The sequence below is a fragment of the Mauremys mutica genome, chromosome 4, assembly GCF_020497125.1.
Source record: "Mauremys mutica isolate MM-2020 ecotype Southern chromosome 4, ASM2049712v1, whole genome shotgun sequence".
Classification (NCBI taxonomy): domain Eukaryota; kingdom Metazoa; phylum Chordata; order Testudines; family Geoemydidae; genus Mauremys; species Mauremys mutica.
In genome coordinates, this window is record NC_059075.1 from 86,380,652 (window position 1) to 86,400,033 (window position 19,382).

Genomic DNA, 19,382 nt, shown 5'->3' on the forward strand with positions numbered 1-19,382 from the left:
GGCAATAGAGACTGTAGTAAACCCTAAAGTTCTTTTCAACAAATGAAATGAGAAGTATAAAGAATAATCCATAATGAAACCTGCACTGAAGGCCACATCCAGTATTTAGCATGCTGTATAAAGCAAAGCTGAATTACGGTATGAGGAAGCATCTTGTTTTAGAAGCATATAGTTTAAATGTACTTTCTATTGTGGTACTTCATGGTGCTTTCACATTTTGAAATACCACTCCAAACTGGAATCTACTATAATTGCAATAGCTGCCGTGTTATAAGAATTGGCCTTACTGATATGAATGTGCTATGCTAATGTAAAATATCATTGTCCTTCCACCAGGGGGCAACATTAGTAAAAATATTTAAATAATCCAGAACAATTATTTTTAGAATATTGTAGCAGGACTATATATTTTAGCAGGACATTATTTTTTCACCTTGGTTTTTAAAATATTTTATTTATGGAAACTTTTGTTATAGAGAAAGTAAACAATGCAAGGACTTCAATTTTCAGATAAATTTGTTTTGGGGTATAGAATTATGAATTTCCTTTTTTTCTAATTAATAAACATTGTAATGGAAACTCTGAGATAGATTACATATTGGCAAGAGGTCTAATATAAATGCAATCATCATGATTTAGAAATAAAACATTACTTTTAACATGTACAATCAACTGCTGGGTGATTAAAACTGCTAAATGACTACCAAATTCTCTTTGCAGTGGACTTATGTAAGCTGGAAAGCTTGTCTCTTTCACTAAGAGAAGTTGGTCCAGTAAAATATATTACCTCGCCCACCTTGTCTTTCTACCAAATTCTGGAAAGATAAGATGACCAAACTCTCAGAACGTACCTTGATCACTGAAGTGGTGAAAAAATATCGTATGTAAAAGTTATATTAGATATTCTACAAAAGTGTCATTAAAGGGCAGGACACAAAGATATAAAAATTACACATGTATATGAGTTAGAAACCATGTACATGTCTAATATATAGATCTAAATTATGACAATATATTAGAGAGCTATAAATGTTAAGCTAGAAATAAAATATGATCTTAGACAGATTCTATCTATGGAGAGACATCTGTCAGATTACATCTGGTATTAATATTCCGAGGTATTTTGCCATTGGTGCCCTGTTTTTCCAGGAGCTCTGAATAACTATCTTTAGCGAGATGATCACGTCCTTTATTTACATTAACAGCACAATTGAATTAAGTACAATAGCCTCTGCATGCAGCAGACTCCCTCGTAAACGTGCTCTGTAGTCCTTGCTCTGAACAACAGGGTCGGGCTATGCGTCAGAAAAGGCGAGGGGGTGGGGGTAGGGGGAGACGCGAGAGTCCAAAAGTAAATTATCAGCGTCTCATAAACTCCAGTTTCCCTTTTAGCTGCATCATCCTCTGAAAAACCTGGAAGGGGACGATGACACGGCTCCTCTTCGGTTTCCATAGGATCCAGTCTTCCAGCCCCCAGCAATGAATCCGCCCAGTTCCCCTAGGAAGTTGGCAGCCCGGGAAGCTCCCGGTTGCGCTCTCCCCGGTGCTGAGAACACTCGGGAGCAACCCGAGAGCCAAGGGCGCTGTCTGTGGTGCTGAAATCACTCCGGCACACGCCGGAGCGATAAAGGGCGCTGGGCAGATTAGACTCACCAACCCCCGGCGCGCGAAATCCCTGTCTACTCTAGATCGTTGCTCTGTGCGCGCTGCCCTGGGAGTAAGTGGCTGCTGACTTGCGCACAGTAATGAAGTGCTAGGGCTGCTATTGTCCGACAGCTTGGAACTTAGCCATCTGGTTCTCTCAGGCTGGCACGTGCTGGGCATTGGGAACTTTTGACTTCTTCTTTGGAGTGATAAACTAGATGACCCCCGCCCCCACCTCTCGACCCCTACGGGTTAGGGAATCGTTCAGCAGAAAACCAGGACTTATATTAAACACTGGACCATCTTCTCCTAGGAAGTAGGGTCATTCCCCGTCCCAAATCAGCCATGGCACTGCCTCCACCTTCTGCCAATGACTCCTGCACTTCCGAAAAGACTTTCTAATTGTGGCTCCCAACTCTGTTCTGTTAGGAAATCCGTGGGTTGCATGTAACGCGCGCTCTCTCTCTGGCTCTCCCTCTTTCTCTCTCTCTCCCTCTCTCTTTCACACACACACACACACACACACACACACACACACACACACACACACACACACACGCTCCCTTTATCTGGAGACGCACCAATAGCCATTTAATGGGTGAAAAAGTTAGAGATTAAACCAATATGAGCGATCATAGCTGTTCATAGCAGTGCCCTGTTCAGCACAGAGTGGAGCCCAGTGAAAACCTCTGCAGGCATGGAGTCGGTAAAACAAAGGATTTTGACCCCCGGCAAAGAGGGAATGAAGAATTTTGCTGGGAAATCGCTCGGTCAGCTCTACAGGTAAGAAAGATCTCTTTCGGGGGGCTGGATTTCTTATTGGAAAGAATGGGAGGCTTTCCTTAGCCTAAAATTGCTGGATCAGTACGAATATACGCTATTTGTGTAGGTTTGGTTGCGGATAGACTGATAGCTATTTATAGGTTTTCCTGATATCATCTGGATCCTACAAACTAACGCTATACCATTACACTATGGCACCGACATAACTTGTATAGTTGGCTTGCGGAGGATGTTTTTAAATATGTCCTAAGAGATTTCCCCCATCTTTCTACCCCAGAAATTTGATCTCATTTTAAAACTAGAATCAACAGAGAGCAGTACTCCTGTACAGCATTTTTATTTCATTTCAATGCAGGGCACCCGTAGGATCCTTTTCACTTTCCTTAGCATATTTTTTAAAAAAAAATAAACTATAAAATCATTCCTCATTTCGATTAACCGATTCCCTTGTGTAACTGCCCGTCAGATGAAGAAAAACACGGAAAAGCATAAATAATTGATAACCGAACGATTTCTTTCTTTGAAGCTAGGACAAATATATTGAGAGAGATACCTTCAATTATTTATCCGTCTGCATAGAAAAGGGTCAATTTCTTTTGTAGAAAATGCACAACCGCAATGGATGAAATCATAAAGTTAATCCAGCGATGGGGGGGGGCGTATTTCCATCGTCTTCAGGTGTGTATATAGATGCAGGCAACCACACACCTGAAGTGCATTGACACGAAATTTGAACACACCATTCCTCGATGTGAACACCTCATACCATCATAAATGGCCCTGTGAAATCTGACTTTGATAACCCCCAAAAAACGATTTTTAACGAGAAAATTCTAAAATAAAAATATTGAGGATATATTTTCGGACATTTTCCTTTAAAACAAAGAACCTCACTCTCTCCAACATTATTGGAATTTTCTGAATAAAGCAAAATCTCTTAATACCTACAGTGGATGTTGTTTTTCTCCACCTATGCGGCAGTATTGTACACAGGCACAATATTATTCCAACAATAATGTTACATGATTTACAACTTCCTATGCAATTTTGAGAGGAAAGGCGATATGAGCTAAATTATCAAGGTTAAATGATGCTTTCTATTTTAATAGAAACTAGTACAGTGGTTATTTTACCACCAGCCTACATACATCGATCGTTTTAAACTGACTGAAAATATGTAAAATATCTGAAAAACAGAATATATTATTATAGGCCTCTCGAATATCATGGAAAATGTACTTTTCTTCTCTACGAATATAACTGCAATAATCGAGTTCATCAGTAAATATTCTTCGAGAGATATGAAAACACACTTGCATCTCACAATGCCTTCCATGTCATATCTCAAACAGGTTTTTAAAGAATTATCTAAATAAGACACTCTTTGAACTTCCGAGGATTTAACAAATATTCCATCAGGACTAACCACATTCTTTTGAGAATCAATGTATAATTTTCTATCCGTAATTTGAAAGTGGAAATAATCAGTTTATTATGTCCCAGGATCTTTGTTTCATTTCAGGGGGGATCAACTCAATTCTGTGCGAAAGCTGGTGCTCAGATTTTATCATTTGAATGAACCAGTTTTAACTATTAAAATAGTGTTCTATTTTAATTACATTTTAAGAGGATGGGGATTTTACAATCCTGACTCAGGCGAGTAAGCCTTACCCCAGTGAATAATAAGAGTAAATTCAACTGAGTAGGTGTTGCAGGGCATTGTCCATACTTTCGTTATACATAATATGAATAATGTTTTGGGTTTGATCCTGCCAATCGTTACTCACCCATTACTCAGGGGAGTTGACCTCGGTTGAATTACTCACCTGCGGAGAATTGTTCACGTGAGCAAGGATTGGCAGGCTTGGAGTCAAGGCAGCGTTCTAGCAAATGTTTGGATGCAGTTTTCAAATACCCTGTTCTGCAGGTGCACTTCTGAGCAGTTAATCTGCCTCTTTTTCATCTTATTGAGAATCAGCAGTGTCAGGAATATTTTAGCAATAAACCCAGCACATTTTTCGCTCAAAAAGTCATATTAAGATTTTTCTCCCCTATAAAAATAAAATGCATGTACATGTTTTGAAGCATACTATCTGGGTGCAAATGTCTGCATTGATTCATTATATTATAATCAAAATGTGTAAATATTAATGTATGAATTTTCCTTTATACGTTTCCACTTAAAACCCTGGGAGCTTCGATTTAATATTTTGGTAAATGTGGGCACTGAGAGAGCAACGTACAAAACAGACCTAGACTAAGTCTAGTTAATGATCACCGTGCAGATTATTGAATGTAATCTTTACAAATTCAAGTTATTAATATTGCAAGGGTATTGAATCATCTGCAGATGGGTAGTTCTCAAATACTGGCATCTTTCGTTCAAATGTCTATGACAGCCATTTTGCAGATGTGGAATAAATAGAAATAATTGCTCATCTTTACAACATTTCTTTCTCTCTCACATCCACAAGCAGCATGCTCTGTAGAACTAATTCTCTCATGTTTATAATGTAATAGCAATAGAGTTAAACCTCCAAGATAATTTTTCATCTCCCAACAATCCCCTTTGAATTAGACAACATGGCGCCTCTGCAGTGGTTGCAGCTGATGTCTTCTTAATGCATCCTACATATTTAACCAGAGATCTTTAATGATAGATGAACAGTTCTCATCTGCTGCTCCTCCCTGTTTTTTGGGAAAATGAATCATTATGAATCCCACAGGTCTTGCTAAAGAACAACTGAAGGTGATTTTTTTTAGTCATAGTGACTTTGACATTCACGTGACCTGTTCGGGAGAGTTGGCTTCAAGTCTCTTGCTTGTCTTTCCCCCTTATGTTGGGCAGAGTCCTAGAGAAGAAACAGAAGCCTGGGGACAACATCGAACTGACAGAAGATGGGAAACCCCTGGAAGCGCCCGTTAAGAAAGCCCCAATGTGCGACTGTGCCTGCTTTGGGCTCCCCCGGAGGTACATCATTGCCATCATGAGTGGACTGGGATTCTGCATCTCTTTTGGAATCCGTTGTAATTTGGGAGTAGCCATCGTGGATATGGTCAATAACAGCACCATACACCGAGGAGGAAAAATTATTAAAGAGGTGGGAATCACTCCCCTTTAATCCCGCAACACCAATATAAATCATAATACCCTCAGGACAGAGTAATAACAAAGAATAAAGAATGAATAGAATAAATAAGGCCCCTTTGGCTTTTTCTGATATTTCCAATCATTCTAATAATAACAATTCCTCCTTCTCCTATAATCTGCTAGTTTCTGGGTAGGAGAATCCTATACTGAACTGTCATATTTTATTTATAACAGAAAGGACAATGATCCAAAGAATGTTGGTGGAAAAATAAAAGATCGATTTTTGTTGTTTTCTTCCTTTCCCAGACCAAGAGGTTATTCCGTGGCACAAGTCTGAGTGCAGATATTTTGCTTTTTTACCCAGCTTTGGGGATCTCAATCATTTCGTAAATTAAATGCACGTAACAGAGAACATGACCATGAATAAACGACTCCAAAGTGGCTGCCCGATTTTCTAAAGGAAATGGAGTGGTTTGTTGCGGAACGTTTGGAAATATCAGGATGAATGAGTTTTGGTTAACAAAATACATCGCTATAAAAGCAAAGCAATCTATGGCCCAATGAGAAAACATATTTCATTTACAAGGTGCTTAACCATATGTATATAGTCTATATACACAAAGACAAGAATATATATGATACATACATGTATACACTTATATATCATATATAATGTATGTGTGTATATATACACTTACACATCATGTGTACACACACAGAGGGATAAACAGACAGCAAGATAGATTGATATGGCCGTTTTCGATTCCACTGAGTCCATTCTATATACATATTCGATGGGTTCCATTGCAAATGCAGGTGATTCACTTATAATGAGACAAATAATTTTTTCTCCTAAATATCCTGAAACATTTTCCTCATTCCCATGTTTGTGAGCTTACCTGCGATGTATGCAACTCTCTCTCTCTCTCTCTCTCGTTGTAGAGAGAGATGTATTACAACTGGCTGTGTGTGTCAGTGAGAGTGAGTGTGAGTCTGAGTGTGTGTTTGTGTGTGGAGAGAGAGAGGGAGAGAGGCCCTTTCCTCCTCCCTCCCGACCGCAACCTTCGCTAGACTGAATCGGACAGAAAAAAATATACTTGTTGCCACCGCTGTCTCTAGGGGATTCAAGGACATCTTTAGTTCCAAGATTCACATATTTTTAGGGTTAATAGCGATCACGAGATATAAATCATGTCTCTCCTCCAGTACTAATGCCAGATTTGTGTACATATTCTAGCATATTTGTTCTAGAGACCAATTGTAAAGTAAATCGACTATTATTTTGGAGGTTAGCACCTTGTCCCATTCTATATCGTACCGGCTAGTAAATGGGCATTTTCAACATTCATCGAAATTCCGCAAAGATTGCCTAGTGTTTAAACTATTATTAATACAATGCTTTCGTTTGGCCTGCTTACATCCTTCCTATTTTCTTTCTCCCCTTTCTCCTCGTTTTTTTGCACTGGAAGAAAGCGAAGTTTAATTGGGACCCTGAAACAGTTGGCATGATCCATGGCTCTTTTTTCTGGGGATATATAGTCACTCAAATCCCTGGGGGATATATAGCATCCAGACTAGCAGCTAACAGGTAATGACGATCTAATATAAATATATAAATGTATATAAACATTAACCTGTATACTATACATCGGGTTGCTATGTTTAGATTTTGACTGTTAAAACAGCCGGTATAAATGCAGGCACATTATAAGAAAAGCAGTCGGAGCAGGGGTCTGGTTCGTTAGTGCTATTCCGCTGATGGCTTCCTACAATTGTCATCTGTTGAATTCAGTATAAAGGCAGCTTTCCTCTCTTCTTTAGGCTGTTAGAGGGGCAATAGCGGACGGGCACTTTCCTTCACTCCACTCACTGTAAGATGAGGCTTTATGGACGGTGTAGACGAGACAAAATATGTTGGGCTCTGCTTCGCTGTATCAGCGGTGTCGTGCAAACCAAACGTGTGCTGGCACTGCAGCACTTTGAGGCAATAGTTATATAGCAAGGAATTATGATTCAACTCAAGTCACACAGACGCATCTCTTCAATGGCGTATTTCTGAAAAGCATGGGGGTATTGAAAAATTCGTCTGTGTTCCTCTGTAGTCACAGAAATAATAATACAATAGTTTTAAAGGGCAAGAAACAAACATTTGAAATACATGAAACTGAATATTGGAATTGTATTTTATTACCATTTTAATTATTTTCTGATATTATATGGATTTCATGTTTGTTTCTTGTCCTTTAAAAATGTATATTAAAACAGAGTTGCTATGATTATTTTTTACTTTATTCAGTTCCCTTTTCACTAAAATTAGCACGATAGAAATTTTCAAAGTTGAAAGACACTGAAATCCCTTTATTTAGACATGATCTTTTTTTAAAAGAAAAGGGGAAAATAGCAGATATCAGTAGTTATTAATTGACACAAACAAATATAGTCCACTATGAATAAAATGGAAGAAAAACATGTTTCAATGAGCTTTGCACAATGAAAAGGAAGTGCAGATGGTGCAGGGTCTTAAAGATTCGTTTCTATGGTGTCTGGCAATATTTCAAGCACCCAGGGTGTGATTCCACCTGTTAATTAGATCCACTGAGTATTCAAGACACATGAGGCATTCATATCCATCCTTAATGCCACAGACTCATCATTTGGAGAGGCAGGAAAGGTCCTAGTGCCACTCTTCTTGAGCAGTAATGGACTAGGTACAAATGGATATTAAAAGGGAAGGTACAGTTTAGCTCATCACAGGAGTGTGTAACATCAAAGGTAGGACTAGGAGCGTTAGACAGACTTATATAATAAAGTTCTCTCACCAGGCTGTTTTTTTTTTTGTTTTTTTTTTAAATAAGAACACAAATATACTTGCCAAGCCTGCAGTTCTCTTGAGAGCACAGAGCTCCATTAAGATAAATCAATGAATGGTGAGATCCTTAGCTGTGTAAATTGGTGTAGCTCTATTGATGCCCACTTACACCAGCAGAAGTTTTGGTCCATGATTTTGGAAATAAAACAAAAGCATAGTGTTAACATATTTAGGAACTCCGTATATTTTTATGTCTTAGTTAAAATGTCCCTTTCCCCATCTTTCCAATAATAGATTAGAAATATAAAAGGCAATTTTAAAAAAAATCACAAGAGATCATCTCCTAAAAGGCCTCTGTCCATCCAAATACAGCACCTTTGCCTTCCTTTCTGTACCAAATTCTGCAATCTTTATTCAGGCTGTTACTCATTTACTTCAATAGGAGTTTTGCCTTAACGAAGGCTGTAGGGTCTGAACCAGAGTGCCAAATTCCATTCTTGATTATCCCAGTGTAATTCCATTTAAGTAATTTGACTCAATACAGTTATAAAAGTAGAACAGCAATCAGAATTGGATCAAATAGCTGGAAAAGCCCTGGAAGTCACCAGGAAAAATTCTGTAGTGGAATATGCAGCCTGGAATGTTTGAACCAAATTCTGCTCTCCATTACACTGGTGTAAATCCAGAGTCATTTTAGTCACTTCAGTGATGAAGGTAGTCTGCATCTACACTAGCATAGCAGAAAGCAGGATCAAGGTCACTAGTTGTAATAGCCAGGGAAGTCTTAGAGACAAATTCACCAGTGATGTAAATGGTGGTGTAAATTACACATCCAGCCTTATAAAACATTTGCAAATAGTTGTAAATGGCAAAGTAATAGAACTTGCACAGATTTTACATTCAGTTTGTGGGAAACATTAACATAAATGTTAAGGGACAGAAGTGAGGTGCAGCAGCAGAAAATTTACAGATAAAGCAAGTTTCCAAACTTTAGGGCTAGGTGTTGTCACCCAGGTACTCAATTGAAATGAATGGAGCACTGGAGGAAGAAAAGTGCTACTCAGCGAGGTCTGAGAATCTAGCTCTTTTATATGCATACCATTCCCAACAATCCTAAGGCCTAAATGAAGTCAAAGTGAGATGTGGCTACTTAGGTGAGGGCTGAATTTATCAGTGTAAGATACCTACACCCTATTTCTGACCATATTATACCTGATGTGTGACTTATCTCCACCATTTTCATCAGTGATGAATTTGGTCAATGAGGTCCAATGGGAATTTTGCAGAGTATGGACTAGAAAATTGGACCCTATACTCTCCTAGTTTCTACCACACCCTCCAATAATGCACACACATGCACAAATTCCCTGGGCCAGATGTTCAGCGGGTGTAGATTAACACCACTCCATTAACTTCAAGCTCCTCCAGTAACTTCAGTGTAGCTACACATGCCAGTTGAAGTACCCTAATTTGAACCAGCAGAATATTCATTTAGAAGTGAACCATCACATCTAAATGGATGATAAATTGTTTTATTATGAACCTCATTATATGTCTTGGAAACATTGGTTTTTGCTTGCATGTGGAGCAGCTCAGAAATTGCTAGTGGCTCTGAGGCTAGGAAACTAATTTCAGGTGTGCTCTTCATACTTTGCAATACAATAGAACTCACCATCTTCCACTGAGGGTATTACAGGCTTAGTCATGAGCTAAAGAGAAAAAGATGACACACTGTCAGGGAGAGAGGGAGACAGTGATCAGGTTGATGGGAATGGCATGAGAGTAAGAGTGACTCCTAGCTTCCAGGAATGCCAAGAGAAAGGGGGGCAGGATTCACCAGGCACTTAATTTGTTATTGGCAGGGTGCTGCTGAGTAGGCAGGAGCTTGCTTGTTTGACATTAAGATTCAGTCCAACAGCCCAGTTATAGCTTTAATTACAAGGATTTGGACATATCTCTAAAATGTCATTAATTTATTAAAATATGGAAAAAAAATCAAACTCCAGTTAAAACACATTCATGTTCACATCATGGAATCCTTCCTACAGTCCAATAATTCTCAATTTAAATGGAAGAATATTTTTATTTTGTTGAACTGAAATACATTAGCCAGGCCTTTCAAGCTGTCCCCCCCAGCCATCATGTTGTTCTTGCCTAGTTTTAAAGTCTTTACTACTTCCTGCCAAGCAAGAATCATGAATGGTGAACCAAGCTCTTGCTGCTATTTATTTTTCATCTGGTCAATCAATGAGAGCTTTTTACTGGGATCATGGATTTATTTGCTAATTGCAGAAATCAAGACAGTTGCTGTGCATTGGCTCACTTTCTAATTTATTTGCACCCTCAATCTCACATCTATTACCATGCATATAATTTGCAGTGAGTTCTTCAGGTTCATGTTTAGTGTCCTGTGACAAAGAGTACTGAATAGAGATTTCTAGGGTCTGTTTATCTAAAATATTTTTGCATGATAGTTTTGGTCATGGTTAATTTCACATTGCAACAGTGAGATTTTCCTTCATGAAGTGTTTGTTTTTAAATAAATCCTTCTATCCCCATAGTTAGTTTGATGTTTTAGTTCAAAGATAAATACATTTACAAGACTGACAATGGTGGCAAAGAAAATATTGGTCTTGGACAATTCAGAAATATATTTTCGAATTGTCCTTGATTGACTCCAATAACATTTTCAGTTTTGAAGTCAATGGGACTATTTGCATGAGTAGTAGGAGGTGGGTTTGGCATTGGATATTTCATTCTGATTGTTCAAGGGCTTTCTAATGTGCTTTTAAGTGCTGGTTATCTCCTGAGCACCCTCAACTGTGTTGGATATCAACGGGAGCTGGGGATTGTATGATAAAGGCCCGATCCTCTGTTGTGCTGAACACCCTCAACTCCCATTGACTTCAATGCACCTAGTGACTCACAGGACGTAATCAGCACTTTACAAAATCAGGACCAGGCCCTAAGCGCCCAAAGCTCATTTTTAACAAAGAGTTTCAAACGTTACATCTCCCTGTGTAGTTGCTAAAAATGGAACAGAGATCCCTTCGGCTAGAATGCAAGAGTCATCTCTCCTCCCAGAGGAGGTTCTGCCATTGGAGGATGTTGATGTGACATCACTCTGCAAAAATGAGAGCAGAGAACAGGAACGTAGGGTTGTACAAAGTCCCAAGGCCTCACATGCCCTCCAAGTGAAGATAATCTTTCCATTGATTAAACATTAAGATATTAATAGCATGGAGTACGGGGACCATTCTGGTAGTTTAGTGGCAGTGCTCTGCCACACAGGAATCAGGACTAACGATTTCTTTCTCCCCAGACTCTCAAGCTCTGGGAATGTTGTAGAACTAGTGAGCTCACTTCTGGAGGGGTATCTTGCCTCTTATTGAACAACACTAATTTTCTCCCAAAGCTAATTTACACTGGGAATGGAATTAATAGGATTTGCAGAGAGAAAGAGAGAGAGACAGAGAGAGAGAGATCCTTAGCTGGAGGAAATGATGTCATGATGCAGGGCCCTTGAGGTGACTGTGGCAAAGGAGGAGAGGTGGGTTCCAAGAAGTACCTCAGAAAAATGCACTTGCACAATTATACTATAGATCAATTACAGTACCATGCCCGTTGATGCTCTCATGCAAGACAAGCAGGTTCAGGCTCATACTACTTGCCCAAAGGTCTAGAAATGATGAGTATTAAATATTATTGGTTTTACTGGATTCACTCTGGATTTCCTCAGGATAACTCACAGCAAAATGCATCCCAAGGAAGGAGGGAAGGACATGAACACACAATTATATTTGTATTTTTTTAAAATTCCTTTGAATATTATCAGTGAAACCAGGAAAATTACACTGCAGAATTTTGGTATCAATTTTCTGCATTGCTAAATCAACTGGGTCATAATTCACAATGCAACCTACTGCCAACTGAAAGCCCTGAAAATCATATCTGGGTGCTTTTAAAGGTTTGAATGCCAGTATTATAGTGGCTCCCCACAAGAGTGCCTAACATTAGGGACTGACAGCATTTCACAGTGTCTGAGTGAATAGCACTCCATGAAATGTTGACTGTTCTCTAACCCTCAGAATTTAGAATTAGGCCATAAAAATAATCCTGGTTCTGCTCAGGCCAACAGAGATTTTTAAAGCAAATGCATTTTACACTGACTGAAGCTTTGTTAAATAATACATAAATAAATATGATTTGTGGTTTGGGAGTTCTTGAGCTCTTATAATTAAAAAATGTCTTATATAAAATTGATGACCAAGATGGTTAGGTATTTTATAACCATGGGGAAGGTAACATGTTTTGGTAACAAATGCAGAAATTATTTGTCAATAATTAATTTCACTGTCCATTTGTAGCACAGCAATGACATTATACTGAATATTTTCTAAGTATTACCCTTACACCATAGGCCAGAGAAGCTGATGCAGTTTGTTTCACTAATATATCAACTGATTAAAATACATCATAGGATATTAGGGCCCAGTCCTGCAAATCTTAACACATGAATGGTTGTGCTTAAGTCAGAGGGCTCAATTGTTCCTTGAGTCTGATCTCTGCTTGATGCAGGAGCAGGGCATTGGGGAACCAGTTACAATCACTTATTCTGTGCCAATCCAGATCCATCATTTGTTAGAGCTGCCTAGGGACTGCATTACCTTATGCCACAAGTGCAGATTTCCAATTGGAATTTAAATCAATGAAAGACTGAAAGCGTAGTGGAGCTCTATCAATTCCCTTCTCATGTATCCTCTTCCCTATACTAGGAGAGCAGTTGGCACATGAGTCAACTCTACTAGGTTTATACCAGCAGGGAATTCCCACTCCCATCATGGGATTTTCCACTGATGGGTTGCAGCAAGGATCTGGACCCTCTGCATCATCTAAGTGGTACAAAGTGGCTGGAGTGTAATGCAGAATCAGGTCCAAAGTGATAGATCTCATGACAAAGGGTTTACACAATCAGCCTCTTACCTTGTAGAGACAACATTGTCTAATGGGGTGAGACCAGGACTGGACAAAAAGAACTCTTGAGTTCTTATCCCGCGCCAACACTGACCGATGGTGTGAAACAAGCCACTTAGGACAGTTCAGTGGTGCCATTTAGGCAGGCCCTGCATTGTGGGAATCTACTGCCTAATGCCCTAATGGGAAGCTGCAGGAGGAATTATGATGCAGGGAGACTGATCTCCTCCCAGAGCTCACGCCACACAAGGGGCGTGACTGATATTAACTATTTCCCCGGTTGTGCTGGTCACACTCCAAGAGATAGCACAGGGGGAGGCATATGGGCCTGACTCCTTCTTGCCACTCTCACTCCCCTTTTGGGCACTGTGTAGCCCTGGAGGTGAATGGAAAGGCTACTCCTATAATTGTGACAGGACCATACAAGTAGAGGAGAGATTCCTTGTGCCTTCCATATTCAAGCCAGTGCCTGGAAATGAACCAATGCTGATGAACACGTTGGGAGTGCTGTGAGGATTAGCTATTTGTGCATTCGTCAAAGATGTAAATCTCTATTACGTAAGTGCTGAGGGTTAACTGTAGTTTACCTTTAAACTAGAAAAGTAATGAAATTCTGAATTTAGCCTTCTTCCACACTCACACCTCCGTGAATGCTACAGAGGTCTGAGAATAATGTGTGATTTCATGTACTGGTTGTGCTATAACACCAAAGTGAAAATGTGTGGAACTGTAATATCACTTTCATATTGTTTTGCTGCATTTGCCAAGCAGAATTCTAATAATCTATGATAAAATAGGATTTTTAACTGGCAACAATGGGACCACTTCTTATACGATAGGCTAAAAATCTGGGTGAAATCCTGGCTCCATCAAAGTTAATACCAAACTTCCCTCTGACTTCACCATTGATTGATTTCACCACTGATAGACAGCTAGATAGTATAAATCAGGGTAGGCCCATTGAGGAGCAATTTTATGCTTAATGTAGGAAAGCAATACTTGTGTTTGTACATGAAAATATGGAGCTGAGTATCCAGGCGGCCAGTCAGATGCACAACTGGTCATGAGCACAAAAAAAATCCATTTAGCATGAGTAATTATCAATCATTGCTTGTGAAAATTCGTTTTTTGAAAATCAAACCATAAAAGAGTTGCAGGCTTCTGTTGATTAAAACAATGGGTCGTGAATATTTTAAATTGTGAGTGTTCAGCTGTTAGAACTTTCCCATATGAAAAATCATATAAAATCTAAGCGAAGATAATGATTTTAAAAAAGGAAAGAAACAACCTATGAAATACTATGGTAATGACATAAGGTTTTCTTTCTCTGTTAAGTCCCATGGGTCAGATTCTTAGGTGGTGTAAATGGGTATAGTTCCATTAAAGCAGCTGGCCTAATATGTTTTTAGTTCATTTCACAGAATGCTGCTGAATTTCTGTAGAACCTTTGTTAATTTAATTTATATTAAATTCTATAGCATTTCCTCATGATGGCTTAAATAGAAATATATAAAGCAACCTGTCACTTCAAGTTCTTCCTTTTATTTCAGTTTTTAAAATCCAAATCACCCAAGCAGTAAAGACTGAATTCTGATCACCCTTACTCATAGCAAGTAATCCTTTTGCTTCCACTGAGATTACTTGCATGAATAAATTGAGCTATATTCCATACAGATATATCAATGCATTTCTTCACAAAAGGTCAGAAATATTTTAATCTGAACTCTGGCATTAGAGTGAGAGTGAAATTGTTATTATTGTCATTGATCCCTAACTAATTTGTAAATTAATAATAATAATTTAAAGCCAAATCTTTCTAAACTAAGGTATTCTGAATTCAAAGAGTGACTGCAGCTTAATATCTTTCTATTCACCTTTTTGCAGGATAAATTATTCCACACTCATTTGGTATATAGAAGTAACAAAGTATTAGTATATTTAACACAGAGTATTGTTATATTTAACAAACAATAAATGAGTCATACTGTAACTGGGATATGTAGGAATGTTTGATTTCTGGTTTGGTTCTGCAAGTTTGAATTTCTTCCCTTCTAATGTAACTGGATTTTAAAATAACCCCTGAGGCTACTTTTACCAACCCCTCCTTTCATGTTCACTTCAAAACCATGCAGCTTGAACTGGGCTATGCTGCCAGGCACAGGTGCATGCCTCTTCTGTTTCCAGTCAGAGCAGCCAACACAGCACAAAACACCAAGAAATCTTGGTCACCCCACTGTGTTGCAGGGCCTTTTAAGTACCACTCATGAGGGTGGCTGGTGGTGCTGCTTCCTGTGCCATATGGCTCTGGGTCCTTCCATTTTTCTGTCATGAATGATGAAGCCATTTTCACAATTTAATGATTCACCAAGGGATTTGGGTGGGGTTTTTTGTTTGATAAAAGCGAGCCTCAGATGTGTGGCAAAATTAATAATGCAGCCAAGCCTTTATTAGATTGGATTAGATGGTGAGGGATCAGCTTTTACATATTAATGCTTTGCAAAAGGCTTAAAATAGGATTTAGTATGAGCAGCACACAGACACCTCCCCCATCCCATGTAGATGTATGACTGGAAATAGCCCGTTTCATCACCTTTTTTAGATGACAAGCAAAATTGCTATTCTTGCACAGCTCATTGCGAGACACCACATTATTAAGAGGACCAGCCTTAAAGCTAACAGCACCACGGACAAGCACAGACAAAACGTAGGCATTGGGGATAAGAGTTCACCTCTAATTTTTGTGGTAGGTTCTTGTATTTGTCTTGCTTAGCAGCTAGGTTGTTAAACCTTTCTGATATTCATGGAACAATCCCAGTTTCATTGGGCCTATTCTGTTTCATTTGAATTTGGAGGCCATTTCAGAAAAGTAATTAGGCATGTGCTCAACTTTGAACACGAGCCATCCTATCCCTGTTTAAGTAATTAAACACGTGTTTAACTTTGCATAAAATGTTTCCTGAAATACCTTCAGACTAATGCAATGCCATCATCATGTTCTGAAAATATTGAGACACTTTAAAGACAACTTGGATACTATACCTTTTGGATCAATCTTGAAGAGTCTCTGGAAATGTGAAGTCTCTCTCAATACTTCTAGTGAAGGGTAAATAAAATGGGATTGGAAGAGAAACACTAAATGATATAAATCTTAAACTTATTGAGAAGTTCTGTTTTTCTTCATGGTCAGGACTATGTCAGCGTGGTGACATATCTGCTCCTAACCTTGAAAAGGGTTGTGTTCTTAATGCAATGAATATAAGCATTTAAAACAGTATCGCCAAATAGGTGTCTCAGAATTCTTGGACCAAGTTAATTGACCAAATTCTCAAGAGCATACACATCAGTGACAATGCTGAACGTTGCTCTCCTGTATTGCCATCTAACCCAGGAAAAGGTTTGCATATGGTGGGCAATGTACAGTGATGGATGGTATTTTGTCTAAATATTAGGACTGTCAAGCGATTAAAAAATTAATTGTGCGATTAATCACACTGTTAAACAATAATAGAATACCATTTAAATATTTTTGGATGTTTTCTACATTTTCAAATATGTTGATTTCAATTACAACACAGAATACAAAGTGTACAGTGCTCACTTTATATTTATTTTTTATTACAAATATTTGCACTGTAAAAATGATAAAAGAAATAGTATTTTTCAATTCACCTCAACAAGTACTGTAGTGCAATCTCCTTATCATGAAAGTTTAACTTACAAATGTATAATTATGTACAGTAAAAACCTGCATTCAAAAATAAAACAATGTAAAACTTTAGACCCTACAAGTCCTTGTTCAGCCAATCGCTCAGACAAATAAGCCTGTTTACATTTGCAGCAGATAATGCTGCCTGCTTCTTGTTTACAATGTCACTTGAAAGTGAGAACAGGCATTTGTATGGCACTGTTGTAGTCAGCACTGCAAGATATTCACATGCCAGATGTGCTAAAGATTCATATGTTCCTTGATGCTTCAACCACTATTCCACAGGACATGCGTCCATGCTGATGAGAGGTTCTGCTCAATAATGATCCAAAGCAGTGCAGACCGATGCATGTTCATTTTCATCATCTGAGTCAGATGCCACCAGCAGAAGGTTGATTTTCTTTTAGTGGTTTGGGTTCTGTAGTTTCTGCATCAGAGTGTTGCTCTTTTAAGACTTCTGAAAGTATGCTCCACACCTCATCCTTCTCAGGTTTTGGAAGAAACTTCAGATTCTTAAATTTTGGGTTGAGTCGTGTAGCTATCTTTAGAAAATTCACATTGGTATCTTCTTTTCACTTTGCCAAATTTGCAGTGAAAGTATTCTTAAAGCGAACTACACATGCTGGGTCATCATTCAAGACTGCTATAATATGAAATATATGGCAGAATGCGGGTAAAACAAAGCAGGAGACATACAATTCTCCCCCGAGGAGTTCAGTCACAATTTAATTAACACATTATTTTTTAATGAGGGTCATCAGCATGGAAGTATGTCCATTGGAACGATGGCCAAAGCATGAAGAGGTATATGAATCATTAGCGCATCTGGCATGTAAATATCTTGCAACGCCAGCTACAACAGTGCCATGCAAATGACTGTTCTCTCTTTCAGGTGACATTGTAATTAAGACGTGGGCAGCATTATCTCCCATAAATTTTTTAAAAAACTTGTTTCTCTTAGTGATTGGCTGTATAAGAAGTAGGACTGAGTGGACTTATAGACTCTAAAATTTTACATTGTTTTGTTTGAGTGCAGTTATGTAACAAAAAACCCCTACATTTGTAAGTTGCACTTTCATGATAAAGAGATTGCACTACAGTACTTGTATGAGGTGAAATGAAAAATACTATTTCTTTTATCATTTTTCAGTGCAAATATTTGTAATAAAAATAATATAAATTGAGCACTGTACACTTTGTATTCTATGTTGTAATTGAAATCTATGTATTTGAAAATGAAGAAAGACACCCAAAAATATTTCATAAATTTCAATTGGTATTCTATTGTTTAACATTGCGATTGTGATTAATTTTTAATCATGATTTTTTTTTAGTTAATTGCATGAATTAACTGAAATTAATCAACAGCCCTACTAAACATAGAAGTTATGATTAAATCTGAGAACCATATCTAGTTATAATTAAGGCTGGATTGTGTACCCATGTTGCTGCAAAGATATAACACCCAAGTTGGAATTCCATGGGACACAGTACTCCCCAGTAGACATTGTTACTGTGTCTCTCCTTGTCCCCAAGCACACAAGTATGAGCTTAACTTCAAGCGTGTGAATATTCCCATTGACAAAGTTAAGCATGTGCTTAAATGCTTTGCTAGACTGTTGTAGCATATGTGACATTCAGGGTCTTTGCAAATTCTCAGGCCTTGAGCCTGCAAGTGGTTGCAGAGCATGCAGTAGAGAAAACAAGGTGGTTGCACCCCAGTGCCAGTGTGAGCAAAGACTTCATGTTAGCACAGTTAGTGTTGAACACTCTATTTAGTCCTCAGCACCATATGAACAGTGTAGATTTCAAATTGCTTGTCTTCCCTGCAAAGTTAACTCAATTCATAACTTGGAGCTTCTCCCTAGTTTAAGTCCTGTACACACACAAACCCTTTAAAATCATGTGTGGAGGTGCTTTTAACTCAAGTTGGCTGGCCCAAGAGGGGGTATAGACTAAAGCCTGAGTTAGCATGATTCCTCAGCTGTTGACACAACTACTGTGTATAGTGCACACAGGCTAATTCCACATGAGTACCACTAGTCCTCTAATGCTTCCCACAATTCTCCCTGTGTGCCCGGAAAAGACAGTTCCCACAATTCACTAGGAAAGAATTAATAGAGTAGCTCATCTTAGTGTGCTGCTAAGAAGCATGGGATGTGCGTCCAGAATTCTTAGTGTCACACATGAGAGAGTACAGTGCCAGTGTGGACACAGCAACCTGAGTGCTATTTTGCAGTCTGGCTGCTCTTGCTTGTGCTAGGGTAATTTGAAAGGACTAACTTGAGTATTGAGCTGCCTGGGGATGTTGTGAAGACCAGAAGTCTGAGTGCACTCAAAAAAGAATTAGATAAGTTCATGAAGGATAAGTCTAT

The 19,382-nt window shown here is 38.6% G+C and overlaps 1 protein-coding gene across 1 annotated transcript in view; it reads left to right on the plus strand.

The window, feature by feature from the left end:
- Positions 1 to 2,341: 2,341 nt before the first annotated feature.
- SLC17A6 (solute carrier family 17 member 6) overlaps positions 2,342 to 19,382 on the plus strand; it is a 49,125-nt gene continuing 32,084 nt past the window's right edge. Inside the window, exons 1-3 of the mRNA XM_045015593.1 lie at positions 2,342 to 2,427; positions 5,276 to 5,528; positions 6,988 to 7,106. Of these exons, the coding sequence (XP_044871528.1) occupies positions 2,342 to 2,427; positions 5,276 to 5,528; positions 6,988 to 7,106 (458 nt within the window). The remainder of the gene's footprint in view (positions 2,428 to 5,275; positions 5,529 to 6,987; positions 7,107 to 19,382) is intronic.